The sequence below is a fragment of the Pezoporus wallicus genome, unplaced genomic scaffold, assembly GCF_028554395.1.
Source record: "Pezoporus wallicus isolate ANWC-B61680 ecotype Strahan unplaced genomic scaffold, APGP_CSIRO_Pwel_v1 contig_2012, whole genome shotgun sequence".
Lineage (NCBI taxonomy): Eukaryota > Metazoa > Chordata > Aves > Psittaciformes > Psittacidae > Pezoporus > Pezoporus wallicus.
In genome coordinates this window covers 3,697,261-3,713,244 of record NW_026639840.1, presented here as the reverse complement: position 1 = coordinate 3,713,244, position 15,984 = coordinate 3,697,261, and the positions used below count along the sequence as shown (strand labels likewise).

The window sequence follows — 15,984 nt, the reverse complement described above, 5'->3', positions numbered from 1 at the left end:
ACAATTGCTCATCCACAGCACACAAGTCCCAGGCTCTCGTCAACACAACTATCTGAGTAATTCTGTGGATTCAAGCAGAAAACTTCTGTGTCCCACTCAGTCATCACTCACAGATAAATCAGCATCAACACTAAAAAGCATAGTCTGCAAAGAGAAGATGGCTTTAATTTCATAATATCTTCTTACATACATATATTTAAGGCACAATCCAAAACCTGAAAACATTAACCATAGAATCTCTACTACTGTGAACATTACTATTGCCTTGTGAGAGTTGCCCTTGTGAGAATGAAATGTGGAACACATCTTCCTTAAAAACAATCAAGGAAAGAAAAAAAGGAGTTGACAAAACTTCTTTAAAACAGTCTTAACTAGACACAAAACCTAAGGCTGTTCTCTCCACGTATCAGGGAGCTGGCAAGCATGAATCCAACTCTGCATACAATATATATATATATAAAACGTGCATTAAAATGACGACTGTTCATACAAAATAAAGCTTAAATCATAAAACTGTGACTTTTTTTTCCATAAAACAAGTATACTATTTCAACATAATATAAGCAAGAAAGAAATGACAACCTGCCATTCAAGGACTGCTGAGAGTACTATACAGAATCCTGAGCAGATGACACATAAGCTTGATATGTATTTTTTTCTTGGCATTTATTACCTACTATTTTTGAACTGCAAATATAGGCAATATTATCTTTAAAGATGTAACTGCTGTAGGAGAAACAGGTAATTGCATATTTACTTCTAGAGAAAAAAAGATGTTTTAAAGTACAGCCATGAAAATGGCAGCTTTTTTAAAGAAAAGCTCAAAGCTCCATTTAGTCATTTCCACCACACAACTTGAGAAGGATTTTCCGGTAGTCTCCTGAAGTATCACCCTGAAAAGGAACCCAGAAGAAGAAAAGTTGAAGACTTGTGTTTTGAAGTAGAGGAAACATTAGCATCCTAAACATAACATCAACAACCAAAAGAGATGAAGCCAGGGCTGAAAGAAAGCAATTATTATCCTCTTTAAAAAAGTAATTAAAAAGTCTATTAATCAAAAACCACTCCCATACAAGTACACAGTAAAATCTGCTCCTTTCACAACTGGAACTGAATGTGCACATAGAAGTACATTTCTTCAACAAGCTGAATTCAGTATACAGGTTCAACTACTTGGGAATAGTACAATTTAAAAAAAAACAAAACAAGACAAAAAAAAACTCACTGAAAAGCTGTGTTCCAGGAAAAAAAAAAGGTATGAAAATACAGAAAAGTTAATACAGAAGTCCTCTTCCTTGCCATTAATGTGGATATTTTTCCAGAGGCAGCAACTGAAAGTTTCCTCTGTACTATATTCAAACTTTAAAAACAAGGCCCTGATAGCAAAGATATAAGAGTTGGGGGTTTTCCCACAATTAGAGAACAACTCTTTCATGCTGTGGGCAAGGAAAATCAGTATGGATGCACACACAAACACGTAATTAATCGCAAAAGTCCCTGAGTTTTTGCCTGATGCTCTTGTGAGTAAGAAGTGTTCCTGGGAGCTACTCATTTACTAGTTTTGGCTGATGAGGCTTGCCAATCCTTTTCACAGAACAGTTTCTGCTCATGCATTTATCTCATCCTTCATTCTCAGGTATAACTGAAAACTATCCAAAGCAAAATTATTACAACAGGAACTATGAGACACTTCAAAGATCAGGATAAATCCTGTGCACGTGTAAAGCACAACCTGCAAAATGTGAAACATTCCTGTTTATATATGCACTGAAAGGAAAGAACTGTTGTCCACCTACAGACACACATGAGAGAAGAAGAACGAACTTTCTTTCCAAGGATGTTGGAAAAAAATCAAACAAAAAAAAAGAACTACAATTTACATACATCGACATAACTGCCCATGCATGCCCATATTTACTGAAACCAAGTTCTGAGGAAGTTCAGCCCATTAAATGGGTATGGCCTGTTCCTGAATGGTAGAATTATTTTAATGCCAGTGCAAAAGATAATAAAAAAAGAGGGCGGGATGGTGAAGGAGTAAAGGAAGTACACTTGGAAAAAGCTTCTGCTAGACCACCCTCTGTGGCACACTGGCAGAAAGACCATATAGTTGCTGGCAGAAAACTCACACTAAGACTTTTTGGTGCAGCCCCAGTGCCATCAGCAGAAGGAATAGAGACTTAACAGATTTGTCACCTTCATTACAAGGTCAATGAAGGTGCACTACTTACTCTCACTGCAGCTTTTATTACCCTCCCCATTGGCCAGGCATCCTCTTGACTGCTGCTACAGCTGTCAATAGCAGTAATAGGGTTGACTGACTAATTGCTAAAGAATGTGAAGTTTAGGCTATTTCCAAGATCTTGCACTTTCAAGAGAAAGAGGAGGCAATCTTTTAAAAGCTTATTAGGAGCTTTACAGTCTTTCAACACATACATGAGGTAGAGCACCACTGTTATCAGGAGGACTTAGTGGTTTCTACAAAATCATATACAGATTGCGACAGAAACCAAGCTTAAAATCAAGTCTCTGAAACCCCTCTGGACCAATTTTTCTTTCTTTCCTTCTCTGTTGGCTTCCTTCCCATCTCTAGCTCATCTAGCCCCCACACAAAAGCAAGCGCTGTTCTCTGACACTTCAGCTTCCATTCCCCTGACAAATGCAGCAAACATAGCCAGCTACACTCAGTGCTGTTAATAGCTATTCAGCATAAGTATGCATGTTCTACTAGCAGAAAGGATGTCACTTGAGGGAAAATAAAATCTCCAAGACTTACAGTGATGTCTGCATAGAGGGATCTGCCATACATCCGCTTGTATTCTGCACGTATGTCCAGCAGGTCAACCTCGCTGCGTGATACCATGATTCGAATCAGAGTTCTGTCTTTTGTTCCTGCTCCCTGAAACAAACAAAACACCAATATAATGTATTAATAATGTGTGGAAATGCTTCAGCTGAACAATTAATTCCAATAAGCTGTACAAGCATTAAAACTTCCAAACAAACGAACAAATAAAATCTCAAAAAAAAAACAAACCAAAACCTCACCACATTATATGTTTATGTATCCTGTCACAGGGACCTACCTTCATTGCTTTCTGTAATCTCTCTGCAAAAAAAGCTGGCGTGTTCTTGAGGCACTTAACTGCAAAAAACAAACAGCATTATAGAAATCAGGTATTCCCCCTCAATCATTATCCTAGATAGTTACATGCGTTAATTTTAAACAAACATACACTCCATACAATGCAGTTTCCAATCCTTCAGTTAGTCACCAAAATGATTTTTAATCCAAACAGTAGCTGCAATAAAGTTAAAAAACCTACAACACAGCCCAAAGGAAACTTTTCCATCACTAGAAACCATCTAGTGTGAACCAGCCATAATGACCAGATTCTTGCTTATCAAGGGAAAAGAGGGGATGGGAGGGGGCAGATGGCTTGAAGAAATAAATAGGAGTGTCCGAGGCTTTTTCCTAATTTAAGAATTTTTAGCCCATGCATCTGCAACGTATGACAAAATTAAGTCCTGCCCTAATACAAGTTGGGAAGCCACCTACAACAGAAACCTGACCTTATTTTAAAGCTAATCACAATTATTTTTTTTTAGCCACCAAGCTCACCAGGACTCCTGAAAAATTCTTAACCTGTTTATTTAGTAATGACTGCATTTTATACTTACTTAGAACAGTAACTTAGAAATCTGAAAGAGGAAAATCTAAATCAAATTACTGCCATGTTAATCAGGATAATGAAAGAATCCTCCATCACTCATCAGATTTAAAATCTATAAATTGATCCTATGTTGGTTACAAGCACACAATCATGCAATCTGTGCCAAACTACACAGAAAACAAACCACACCTTTCCTATAATTTATAGCACAAAAAGATACCATAAGCTATTACATAAAATCAGTATGAAACAAACAGGTAAACCTAAATATGTATTTCACAGAAACACATATTTTAGATAGGAAAAAGTACTTCTCTGAGTAGGAAAATGTAGATGAGAGGTAGCAGTTCACCACACACAATTCTCAATGATATGTATAATACAATTCAAAAAAGAATGACAAATGAAATGCATGTTTCTCTATCACTGCATTTAGCTAGAACAACACACTTGCACTTTAAGATGTTCGAAGATGTTATTGTAAGTTACCAGTTGCACAATCCAGAAAGCTTTAAAGAAAGCACAATTAAATATTTTCAATTAGAAAACCTTTTTTTCTTTTCTGAAAAGAAGGTTCATAGAACAAATGATGTTACCATCAAATGATACATATATATGTGTGTGTGTCTACATATATATATGTATACACACACATATACACATATAAATAAAACCACCAAACCAAAATCTATCCAATAAAAGAGTTGTTCAGGGAATAACTCAAAAGATTATTGACTTATTTGTACACTACATTCCCAATTCTGAACCTGTATCTACATGGGACCTGAAAAATGACTGCAGAGCTCCATGAAGTCAAACTGACAACACATTCTCTTTGCTGGGATAACCTTTTCCTACAAACACTGGGAAATACTTATTCTTCCTAAGATTTGTTTTCTAACAATACTTTCTGAGGTGACAAGTTCTGAAGGCTATCACACCAGCAGAGCTGGACCCAGTTTAGTTAATTAAAGGGCTACTATAGTGACAGCCTGGCCAAGCAAAGTAAGAAAAATAGTTACATAGTTCACATATGCACAAGACAGGACTGAAAAAAAATATGGCTTTTATAATTCATTCCCATTTTGCAAGATTTTGTTACAAAACTCCATGAAAAATATCTGTTGTGGTTGAGCTAAATGTCCTCTCCCATCTTGTTTCCCAAATGACACAAGTATGTTTTGGGATTTTGGGGGGCAGTTTGTGTTTCTTTTTTTTGTTTGTTTTGCTGTCGTTTTTGTTACATCACTTTTCTAGTCACTACGATATTCAAAAACAACACCACTTTTAAAACAGCAGCAATAGATACCACAGTAAATTCACAGTAATAAACAGAAAAATAAACGGAGATGTAAAGAAGCAGTCTTGTCTAAGAAACATGAGACAAAAGAAGAGAGAAAGAGGTCCACAATTTTACATAGAATAAAACACTCCAAATAGAAGTACTGCACAATTTGAGACCTTGTCCCAGCCTCATGGACACTAATGACTACCTTCCCAAGGACAATAGTAAACTTGAGGTAAGAGTCTTTACTCTTCAAAAGTACTGGAGGCACTTAACAAAGGTCTAACCACAAAAAGGAAATGTGGAAAAAATTACCCCTTTACAATCAAATTTAAGTTTTCTTTCTAGTAAAAAGAGGTAGAGGTAACTAATTAGAGGGTTGATGCCTGTACTCTGCTTGATTTCCAAAGCTGTCCCAGATATTCCATTCTCACTGACTCGGCAGTTGGTACAAGCTCTCACCACTTCTGAAAACAATGCCAAGTACAGTTAATAATCCTTTCCCTACTTTAACGTATGAAATTTAAATTCTGCAGCTGCCTGAAGCAAAAGTTTCATCTGTCATTATGAGGGGAATTAAGTGCCCTGTTTTACTAACCCCAGGAGACTTCATAGAAAGCTCAAAATAAAATGCAGAAAACTGGAAGTATTACTAAGAAGAACACCCTTAGCTGGAGTCACAGATGCCACCATCTAAGCCAGCTGTAGTGGAATACCAGGTATAGTTGCTAAGACAACACATACCTACTGCCAGCATGCCCTTTTCCAGGTCTCCAGACATTTCACGGCATATGCTGTTCTCGATGTCCCGGTTACACATCCTCTGGTACTCACTGAAGACTGTTAATGGCAGAGAAAGATTTTAGGAGTCAGCCTCTCAAAAAGAGGTGGCACTGGTGCATGCTGGGTGGCTTCATTTCAATCACACTTCTCAACTAGATACTACAGTATACTCACTCAATTTTTAACATCTCAAAGACTAATACTATTTTATCACCCATACTGTTCTATTTACATATTGCTGTGCTCCTTCTAGCTTGTCTGATGCTGTCCTCATTTTTAAAGGGCTAGACCAATAAATCACTGTAAGGCAAACAGTGAAAACTGTTCTAGGAAAGCTCTGGGTGTCAGTAAAATTAAGAAGAAAACATCCAGGTTCTCGCACACACCCCATCCCTTCCTGTCTACATAACTGCCTCAGTATGGAGCACATTTCTACACAGTTATTAAAACATCTCCAGCACTACTACATAGACCGATGTAACACCTAGTCACTAGCAAGTAAGAGGGGAAGGGAATGATTTCAAGTGTCTTGTGCACACACAAGCATGCAAAATTGAAACAATCTTAGTTTTTCAATTCTTTTATCAGAGAAACATTTGAACAAGCATGACCTCGCTCTGATACTTAAGAAAGACATTCAACTCTTGTGTATTTTTTTCCCTCAGCAGAATTTATCCTGCTTTTCATTGAGGCATCATTACATTCATTTTACAGACGGGGGAAAATTCAAACACAGAGCACTGCTGTACATTTATATCGTCGCATGTAACAGAATCAAGTTTCTATTTATGTTGGGGACACCATTACCTGCTCTGAGGTGGGCCCTGCTTCTTGCACACAAAATGGCATTGAATTTGGATTCATCAGTTCCTAGACGGTTCTCTCCAGCTGCATATAGCTCCTAAACACAGAAGGGAATTCATACTTCATTACTCAGAAAAGCAGTTACACTCGAAAAGCTGAGTTACAGATCTGCTTCCTTACAGCTTCTTCTTCTTTTATATTTAATTCTTAGTCTATGTACTGATGGAAAACAGAAGCAACTAATATGTAGCAGCTAGTTCTAACCTTCCTAATATATGCTACGCTTGCAGTCTTGCTAGCTTACTGATATGTAGGTGTTCAAACACAAGAGCTCCAGACTACTGATAACAGGTATCTGAAAATTGTTCAACCTAAGAGGGCTTATGTCTACCTTTTTCCGTACTCCTCTAGGTGTGTTCTGGGACATTCTCATCTCTTTCTAAGGCATAATATGTAGAAAGCTAATCACATTACTATTTACGTTGCAGTACTGTGCTGAAACAATCCAGGGTTTTCCTCTTTGCTATGCAGTGAAATGGAACATGCAAAAAAATTAACTGGGTTACTGAGTCCAATTGCTTTATTTGCTGCAGAAAACCAGAGCTCCTTAAATGGCAAGCAACGGCTAATGCACATGTTGAATACATTAAAATTTGATCAAAACTCTTTTAATCCTCAAAACTCTTTGATCCATTCCTTTAAAAAGCAGCACAATGGAGCCACCCAACACATGGGAAAGGCAGATAGCTGACAGAATGAGAGATTAAAAAAAACCCTATGGACTCTATTTCCAAGAACTTCATATCTCTGTAATGGAGCTACATGGCTCTACTGCTATGTCAGGGCCTTTCATATCACAAACACCCACTGAAACATAAGCAGTACAACAGAACTCACAAGGTGACCAAAGCTAGGAATAAGCAGAAACCACACAGTCAAATTTCAGTGTATTGAGTTGACTATACTTAAAAATGATGAGGAACTTCTACTGACCTGCACATCTTTTTGGACAAGAGCCATGTCAACACTTGTACTTTCATCTCTGTTTCCCTGAAAGAATTTGAAGATACAAAAGTGTTATTAGTGGGTGCTTTTTTTCTTTTTTTTTTCTTTTCTTTTATTAAAAAAACAGCCATCTGCAAACACACACACAAAACCCAAACTCCAAAATACCAGCATGCAAATACCTGAGAAAGTGAAATCAAAAGCCTCTGAAAGTGTCCAGAAGTATCACTTTTTATTGCTTCCTCCAGAGTTTTCTTAAATTCTGGAAGAAACACAGAGTCACGAATCATCATACAACCCTGCTCATTTTCTAACTTTATGTTTACAGGCAGTGATTAAGAAGAAAAGGAAGAAATCTGTAATGGAACTGTAATAAATCTAACCTGTTTTGTAGACCCTGTTGAGTTCCTGAATATGCTCATTACTGCGAGAAGCTAAGATTTCAATGAGACAATTTTCATCTGTGCCAATGCCCTGAAAGAAAGCATAAGGAAAAAACACACTTCAGATTCTCGTCTTAATTCCACAACCTAGTATAAAAGAAATGCAATAAAATTAAACAACAAAATACAACTCAAAATATAATCTTTTTACACAGGAAGTCAAAGCAAGTAGTTTAAACGTTACTTATATTTCCAAGACAGAGAAGTACTAAAGATACAAATTGAATAGATAATTAAAATAATTATGAAAACAAAACTTCATTCTAAAATGTCATCCTTCACCCCAGATTTCAGGCATTTTAATCATTTTTTTTTTCTACCATTATCAGTGATTTTAATTCTAATAGGTTGTCCTGGGTTCGTTCACTAATAAATAGCAGTTGCAATTACAATGAAGTAAGTATTATTTCATCCTCTTAGCTACTTGAAAACTGTGGCCAAAGAACATGTAAATATATGTATTGACTCAGAAATTTAAATATTCATTTCACCTTCATTTAAACATTGTCTTGAAATACAAATGTTTCATTATCTTTATTTTAAAATCCTAAATGTTTAGAAACCCCTAAATGTATATAAAATAGTTTCACTGTTTTAAAGAGGAAGTATACAATCACAGAATCATAGAATAGTTAGGGTTGGAAAGGACCTTAAGATCATCCAGTTCCAGCCCCCCTGCCATGGGCAGGGACACCTCCCACTAAACCACATCACCCAAGGCTCTGTCCAACCTAGCCTTGAACACCGCCAAGTATGGAGGATTCACAACTTCCCTGGGCAACCCATTCCAGTGCCTCACCACCCTTACAGTAAAGAACTTCCTTATATGCAATCTAAACTTCCCCTCTTTAGGTTTTAACCTGTTACCCCTTGTCCTACCACTACAATCCCTCATCCCCTGGGGATGAATAGTCCCTCCCCAGCATCCTTATAAGCCCCCTTCAGATACTTCCATAGTATTTTAGAAGAGGTTCAGCATGGGCTAGGAAAATACGCTTTTGAGCTGAGGGAAAAGATAAGTACAAAAATATACACCCTTCCCAAAATCTTTATGAGCACAGTTTACTGAACTATTCTTGAGCACTGAGTGTAAAGTCGCTGTCAACTGTAAGTTAAGCATTGTCATAATCAGTTCCATCACAGTTCAAAGCAAAACCCCAGAAATAAAGATGCAGTGGCTGGCTTAGAAGATGGCTGCCTCAGTGGCCTACTCAAGACTATATAATAAATGAACTGTAGAGACTGTTAGAACTCAATTTCTGCCTCTTTTTTTGTGTGTATTTATTTACTAATATATTTTTGTTACAACACAAACATATCAAATAGTCTTTATCCTTAACCTATGGGAATAATATTTCTCAATTTTACCATCATGTAACTCCAAGAAATGGAGTACAGGTCAGACAAGCAGTGGGTTCAATATCTGGACAGAGAGGAGGGGATGTAAATCCAAGCTTTTAAATGACTACCAAAAATTTTATCAGCTCAACTATTTCCTCTATCTACTAAACTTGTATCTCCTACACAAACCTTTATAGCTTCCTTGATTTCATAAGCATCAAGCATGACAGGTGTCTTCATCATTGCTAAGATTGTCTTCTCAAAGTTACCTGATAGCTCAGACTTGAGATCCTTGATCAAATCCTAATAAGAAGTAAAAACAGGGAAAAAGTTGCATAAAGACCAAAGCTGACGTAGTGAGGACCAAAATTGTGCATTTTAAATAGAATTTTTTATGTATAAGCATCAATAATTTGTCTCCAAATAAAGCTTTTCCACTTAACAACACTAAACCCAGCATAAGGTAACATGTACATCTAGGTAACTAAGGTCCAATTAAATTGACTGAACAGACCAAAGAGTCAAAGGAACCATTTAGCAAAGAAATTGCTTTATGTATTTCATTTGAAACACTGCATGAAAAAAGTCAAGAGTAAGTAAAAGCAGAACCCTAAACAGGCTATGATTTGTGAACCTCCTTTCCCTTAAGCAACTTTCAATCTTTTTTTCCAAACACTAAGTCTTCTAAATTCCAATGAAGGAATGAAGGCTCTTATTTCTTCTTCCTTCTGTTCTCATGATGAACTTACCTTTCCATAAGCTGTTTTGAAGGACAGGATGATCTGTTGCCGTTGCTTGTTTGAGCGACTTCCAAGACAATCTATAATCGCCTGCTCATCAGTTCCTATACACACACACAGACACCACAGAATAAGCATGCATGTCATGTCAGGACTCAACTCTCTGTTTTCATTTGACCCTATCCTGTCTAAAGCCATCTGAAGGACATGTATGCTTTTAATTCATCTACAGTATCTGTTCTTGTGTTATGACCACAGAACATCAACCTCTACTCCCAATCACAAACACAGTACAAATACAAAAAGAAACCAAGCCCAACGCCAAATACTAAACTCATGATGTTGTTTATGCCTAAATGAATAATTTTTCTTATTACCAAGGACAACCGCATGTAAACCAACCCACTCAGTACATACATAACAATGGAGAAAGCTCAGTGCTGAATCAAAGCTGCAACCCTTCTTTTATATGAAAAAAAGACTAGACTGCTCACCTAATCCTTTCATGGCCTTCCTTAAGACTTCTGCATCCTTCAGAGGGTCAAATCCCGGTGCCTCAGTGATTGTGCCTCGGTTTACATGCTAAAATAAGATCAAGTTGAGTTGCATATTAATGCTAATCAGTTAAAGACTGTTTTAGTACCTAGTAAAGATGACCACTAGAACCAATTTTCTTCACGTTAGAGAAGTAACAGAGAAAACTCAAAAAAACCCTACCTGAAACAATCTGGAATTTCTATTTCCAAATAATGAGAAAATGGAAGGTCATGAACATTCACTGATACAAATATGCTGTCCAATTAATTTAAGTTTTGATGAAACTGTATATACAACTGGCAATACTTTGTTAAGTTAGGGAAGGCAGATTTCACTACATTTGAATTCATATCAAACCTTTCTTCTTGGACAATATGGTAAACCAGCAATTATTTCAAATCCTGAGCCTATATTGCTTGCCTTTGGAAAGTACCTATCTCTTTAGTCAAACTTCTTTTCATGGGTTTTGTTTTTGGGTTTGTTGTTGTGGGGGTTTTATTCTTTCAATTTTATAGCCAGTTTATATTCATATACACAAAGAAAATGTGCAGAAACACATATACGATCGCATCTCAAAACAGCAGCACTGATGCTCTTACTGTTACAGGAGGGATTGTAGGCACTGTACTTACTCCATAAGAGGGCACAGATGGATTCACAGCTGGGCCTGGTGGATAATTTGGCATGGGCTGCTGCCCTGAGTAAGTTGCTGGTGGTTGTCCTGGATAGTTCATAGGTGGTGGTGTGGGCTGGCCTGGCACAGGGCCACCTGGGTATCCTGGATAAGATGGCATTCCTGATGGTGGATTTCCTCCAGGTGGAGGATACCCTCCATAAGCAGGCTGTTGTCCTGATGGAGGTTGCCCAAAGCCACCTGGAGGGACTGGGGGATAACCTCCAGGTATTGAAGGATATATGCCTTGTGGTACATATGTTCCACCAAAGGCCCCTGCCAGATTGGATGCCTGCAATGACAGCAAATAAAGCAAAAGGTAGGAAGGTATACAAACAGTAGAGATTCACTAATGGGCTTAATACAATACAACCTACCTCCTCCAACACAGATAGGTAGCTCTAAATCCACAGAAAACTTTGCATTTATGTCTTACTAGCATACAAGATGTGAAAACAACCCGTGTTCCATTGACTCTCACTTTACTGTAATCATTGGCTTCCATACACGAAGAAGAAGAACCAACAGTCACATACCTGCCACTGCATCCAGCCTGACATACCACTCACACAGAACAGCACCAACAGCCACCACCCCTTATTCTAAGAACTTACACCAATTAATCCCAGCAACACAAAACTGCTTATCCCTTCTCTGTCCATGGCTGCCTTATATGACCACAGCATCATCTGAGTGCAGGGATTTACTACGAGCAATCCCTGGCTGCACTAGATGCATTAGTAGTTAGTTTACAACGAGCAAATTCCTGGACTATGTTTGGAAAGACATCTGCAGAAACTGCCACAAAGATACTCCACTCGACATGCAATACCATCTTCCATGACATACTCAGACCCTCTTCTATAGGGGAACCAGACGGACTGACATTTGATGACTGCAGTGACCACAGAAGCTAGTTGCTGCAGATATTGCACTGTGCACCCTAGGTAATTTGTTGCTCAGTTTGACTGCTGGCTGCCAAATCACTTAATGTAATCTGCATCAGAAAGGCATCTGTAATGCAAATGTCTTCCTACAAACTGTGCATTTGTTATGCAGCATAACAGCTTTCTGAAGACTAAGTTGTCAGAAGTGTCACTCGCTTATACTCTATGAAAAAAGTCACATGGGAAATGTCTGCATTTTCTTCAATCAATGTAGAAGGTTTTTACTGCCATCTGTTAAACAGCAGTGCTTGTAGGAGACAGCTGATCCCATATTCTTTTCAGGAATGAGACACTGATACCTCAAATTGCACAGCCTTGCTCCTTACAAAGACTGACCAAAACCCAGGTAATAGGCAAAATTCGGACTGTGTTTGTCAACGTGAATATATTGACAACGGACACTTGTCAACAGTCTGTTCTCCTATTCCTGTTATATTTATATATTTATAAATAGTTATATTACTTTTATACCCATGACTTTTGAAGTTAGGCTCTTAAATCAACATTTAACTAGTGGTCTCGTTTCCTAAAGTAAAGGAATAGCTTGCGGTAATCATTTGCTTCAATAGATGATATTGAATGCTCAACACCTAAACAGACTAGACATAAAAGCACAGAACTCAAGTGATGAACCTCTCAGTGACAATGCCAGAAACACATCTTGCACTCAAGGAAGTCACAGTAAAGTACACTAAATGAAAGAAAACTCACCATTCCAGCCATGTAGTTGGGATGGAACTGAGTGGCATAGCCAGCCACATTTTCTAGACCAATTGGAGGTGGATTTAAAGGTGGACAGGCAGCACCACCCCCAGGACTGCTACCTGAAATCAAACACAGCTGTCCTGAAACAAGAAACTAAACCTTTTTAAACTCATTCTTCACTACTTATATTTCTAATATAAAGTCTGTTCAACACTAGCAGTTTGGGAGAAGGAAACTCAACTGAAGAGGTGAAGGGTAGCAGTGCAATAATGATATAAAGGGAAACCTCACTCGATATTTCTAACCACATTAGTTACTTTTGAATGTATAAAGTTCTCATTTAAAACAACTCTAAGCATATTTCAAGGTTAACATTCAAGAGTTAACACTGTAAACATCATGTTTTGGTTAGAGAGTAGTTTCTCTTAATCTACAAATTTGTCTGGGTATTCCAGTAGGAAGATTATATTAATTCTTTTTAGGCTCCTAATATGAGATACCTACAGAGCATGATACAATACATTCACAGATACCCACATTACAAAGCTCAGCTGCACACAGCAATACAGTCTTCTCTGCACAGCAGTCTAACTAAGCCAGAACATTCAGAGGGATGTTCTGGGAGGATAAATCCTGCAGAGAAACTGGATTTATCCTCCCAGGCTAGTCTGGCTTCTCACGGTACACTGCTACCACTTCCTCAGTTCACTTGCCTAACTCCACATTTCACCACACCCACATGACTCCAGGCCTTTCTTTCTGCCAACAATACCAACAACTGTGAAGTTCATTACTGACAACTGTGAAGTTCACCCTGATACCAGGCATCAGCTTTATATTATTATAATTGATACACTTTTCACCAGTCCTCTCCCTTCCATATACAACCATCTGCCTAAGAACAGTGAATTAAGAATAATGTCATAATTAAAGCCCTACTTTTTTTGTTGAATATGCTCTTAAAGTATGTGACTGATTTCTTTCCAAACTCATTTTTCTCACCAGCCATCTTCAAGAATCAGTACTGACAAGACTGACATTTATTGATTTTGGCCAAATTATGACCAGGCCCTAGTGCTGTGTGCTTCATTTGAGACGAATGAAAATGGACTTCATATGAGCACATGGTAGACCACCCATATCATATAAACCAGAATCCCCACCCAAGATAAAATAGGATTTAACAAGAGAGCACAGAAAGTTTTCGTAACTCATGAAAAGCTTCCACAGTCTCCTTCTTCATCCATGCCATCTTTCCACTCCAGATAGGACCACCACAGCTGTTTAACGTTTACTTCATCTAAACAACTTACCTGGGGCTGCTGATGGATGTCCACCCGCTGGGGGATAGCCAAAGTAACTCATCGCAAAGATCTGAAAAGTTATGTGTGATACAGTTACCTTCTGTAATGTCTCCCTAATTACACCACACAAAATTAACAGGCAACATGTTTGCAGTAGCCAGTTCCCAAAATGCATACATACTTTGCCCAAGTGGCACAGGCTTTTCCCTGGGAAATCTCCTCCTATTACCTTCTGCTGGACCAATAAACACATTCAGGTGTCTCAGTAGTTATAGAGTCACTCCTCAGACTATTTTTTTATTTGTTTCACTGACTACTTATTATTCAGTCTATTATGTTGTTAAGAATGTATTACTTGAAAATGCTTACTTCATCATGCTATTATAGTCTCCAGAAGTTTATAACCTATACAGAACAGTCTTCTTAATCAAGAATAGAACATCATCTGACAAACAAGCCACATCTTCAATTGAGTAACTTTATGAGAACTGTTAGAAGGCACTTACATGCAAATGTCTGCAAAAGGGCAAGGTCAGAGTAAGGAGAAGGGCTACACCTCACGCTTACAGCATTGCCATAAAGGTTTACGGAAAGGCTTACTGAAAGGACCAGAACAAATTGGTGGATAGTGCCTTTGTCAGCACAGAAGTGCACAAAGTCATTAGCTCCAAAACAGAAGCAAAGGTCAAAAAGGAAAGCTACAAGAAGGACAAAACAAAACTTCATTTCCAGAATGCATTAAACCTCATTTTAAAACCTAATAATTATCAGGAAGAATGGTAAAAGTAACTAAAGGGAGATTGTTCCAGATGAAGGACAATCAGTCTTAATTTTTTCAAAGCTATCTTTAGTGACAATTCTCAGTCTATTTTTAAACTGCTGCGCAAAGAGTACCCCTTTCCTTTCTTTCCCCTAAAGCACTACCTTATGCACTTGGCTCATTTTTCTGTGTTTTGGATTTCAGCTGTGAAGTTTTGTTTTGGGTTTGGTTTGGGTTGTGGGGAATGCTGTTTTCCTGGGACTGTTATCATTTTGCAATATCATGCTAAACTTCCCTTTCTGGTTTGCATGGCTCCTTTGCATAGCAACAGATGAACTGGAAAATATTTTTTCTTTTTCTTAAAGGAAAATCTTCCATTTATTTAAAAACTCTTTGGAGTACATGCTACATGTACTCATTTAGATTTAAAGAGAGAGAAATGAATGAACAAAAACCGCAATGAACAGAGCAGACTATAACTAAAACCCCTACCTTACCTCTACTCCAGTATTTAGAGCGTCTAACATAAATGAGCAGTTTCTCAGCATAAAAACTTCTTTATCAGTAAATAAAGGATGCTTTTAACAGGAAAATAATTATTTCTGGGCATGCAAATTCAAGCACCGCCCTTCCATTTATGCCATTTGTTCACACTCATTCATCCTACAAACAGAAGTGCAAGGTGGGGTCAGGCACAGGTATAACCATTACCCCCTTTTCTGATGGGTGTAACAGATTTAACAATTCACCCACCTCTGCATGTGAGGCCAAGCAGGACACACAGCTGGGAAACTTGCTGACATTTTACAGAATCGGGCATTAAATCAGTAAACTGTCTATCATAAAGAGCCACCTTTAAACCTCAAAAAAGGTCCTGGGAATTCAAAGCCACTCAAAACCATCTTGGCCCAACTCTGCATATTCAAGTGAAAGAACAGACTACAGTTTAGCTCACATGACACCGTTCATAACCAGGTTATATC

At 37.9% G+C, this 15,984-nt stretch overlaps 1 protein-coding gene across 3 annotated transcripts; it reads right to left on the bottom strand.

Moving 5' to 3' along the window:
• Nucleotides 1–152: 152 nt before the first annotated feature.
• Nucleotides 153–14,311, bottom strand: ANXA11 (annexin A11). 3 transcript variants are annotated; one of them, XM_057416344.1, is made up of 14 exons: nt 14,251–14,311; nt 12,944–13,056; nt 11,212–11,577; nt 10,570–10,657; nt 10,085–10,179; nt 9,525–9,638; nt 7,935–8,025; nt 7,734–7,813; nt 7,540–7,596; nt 6,550–6,643; nt 5,704–5,799; nt 3,087–3,145; nt 2,777–2,899; nt 153–893 (listed from the first exon to the last, which is right to left on the bottom strand). In XM_057416344.1, the coding sequence occupies exons 1-14, from the start codon at nt 14,300–14,302 to the stop codon at nt 834–836; spliced, it is 1,488 nt and encodes a 495-aa protein (XP_057272327.1). In that variant the 5' UTR covers nt 14,303–14,311; the 3' UTR covers nt 153–833. The 3 variants fall into 3 exon arrangements, with proteins under 3 accessions (XP_057272327.1, XP_057272329.1, XP_057272328.1); XM_057416346.1 differs by lacking the exon at nt 11,212–11,577; XM_057416345.1 differs by lacking the exons at nt 153–893; nt 2,777–2,899; nt 3,087–3,145 and adding an exon at nt 3,939–4,183.
• Between the last annotated feature and the right edge of the window lie 1,673 nt (nt 14,312–15,984).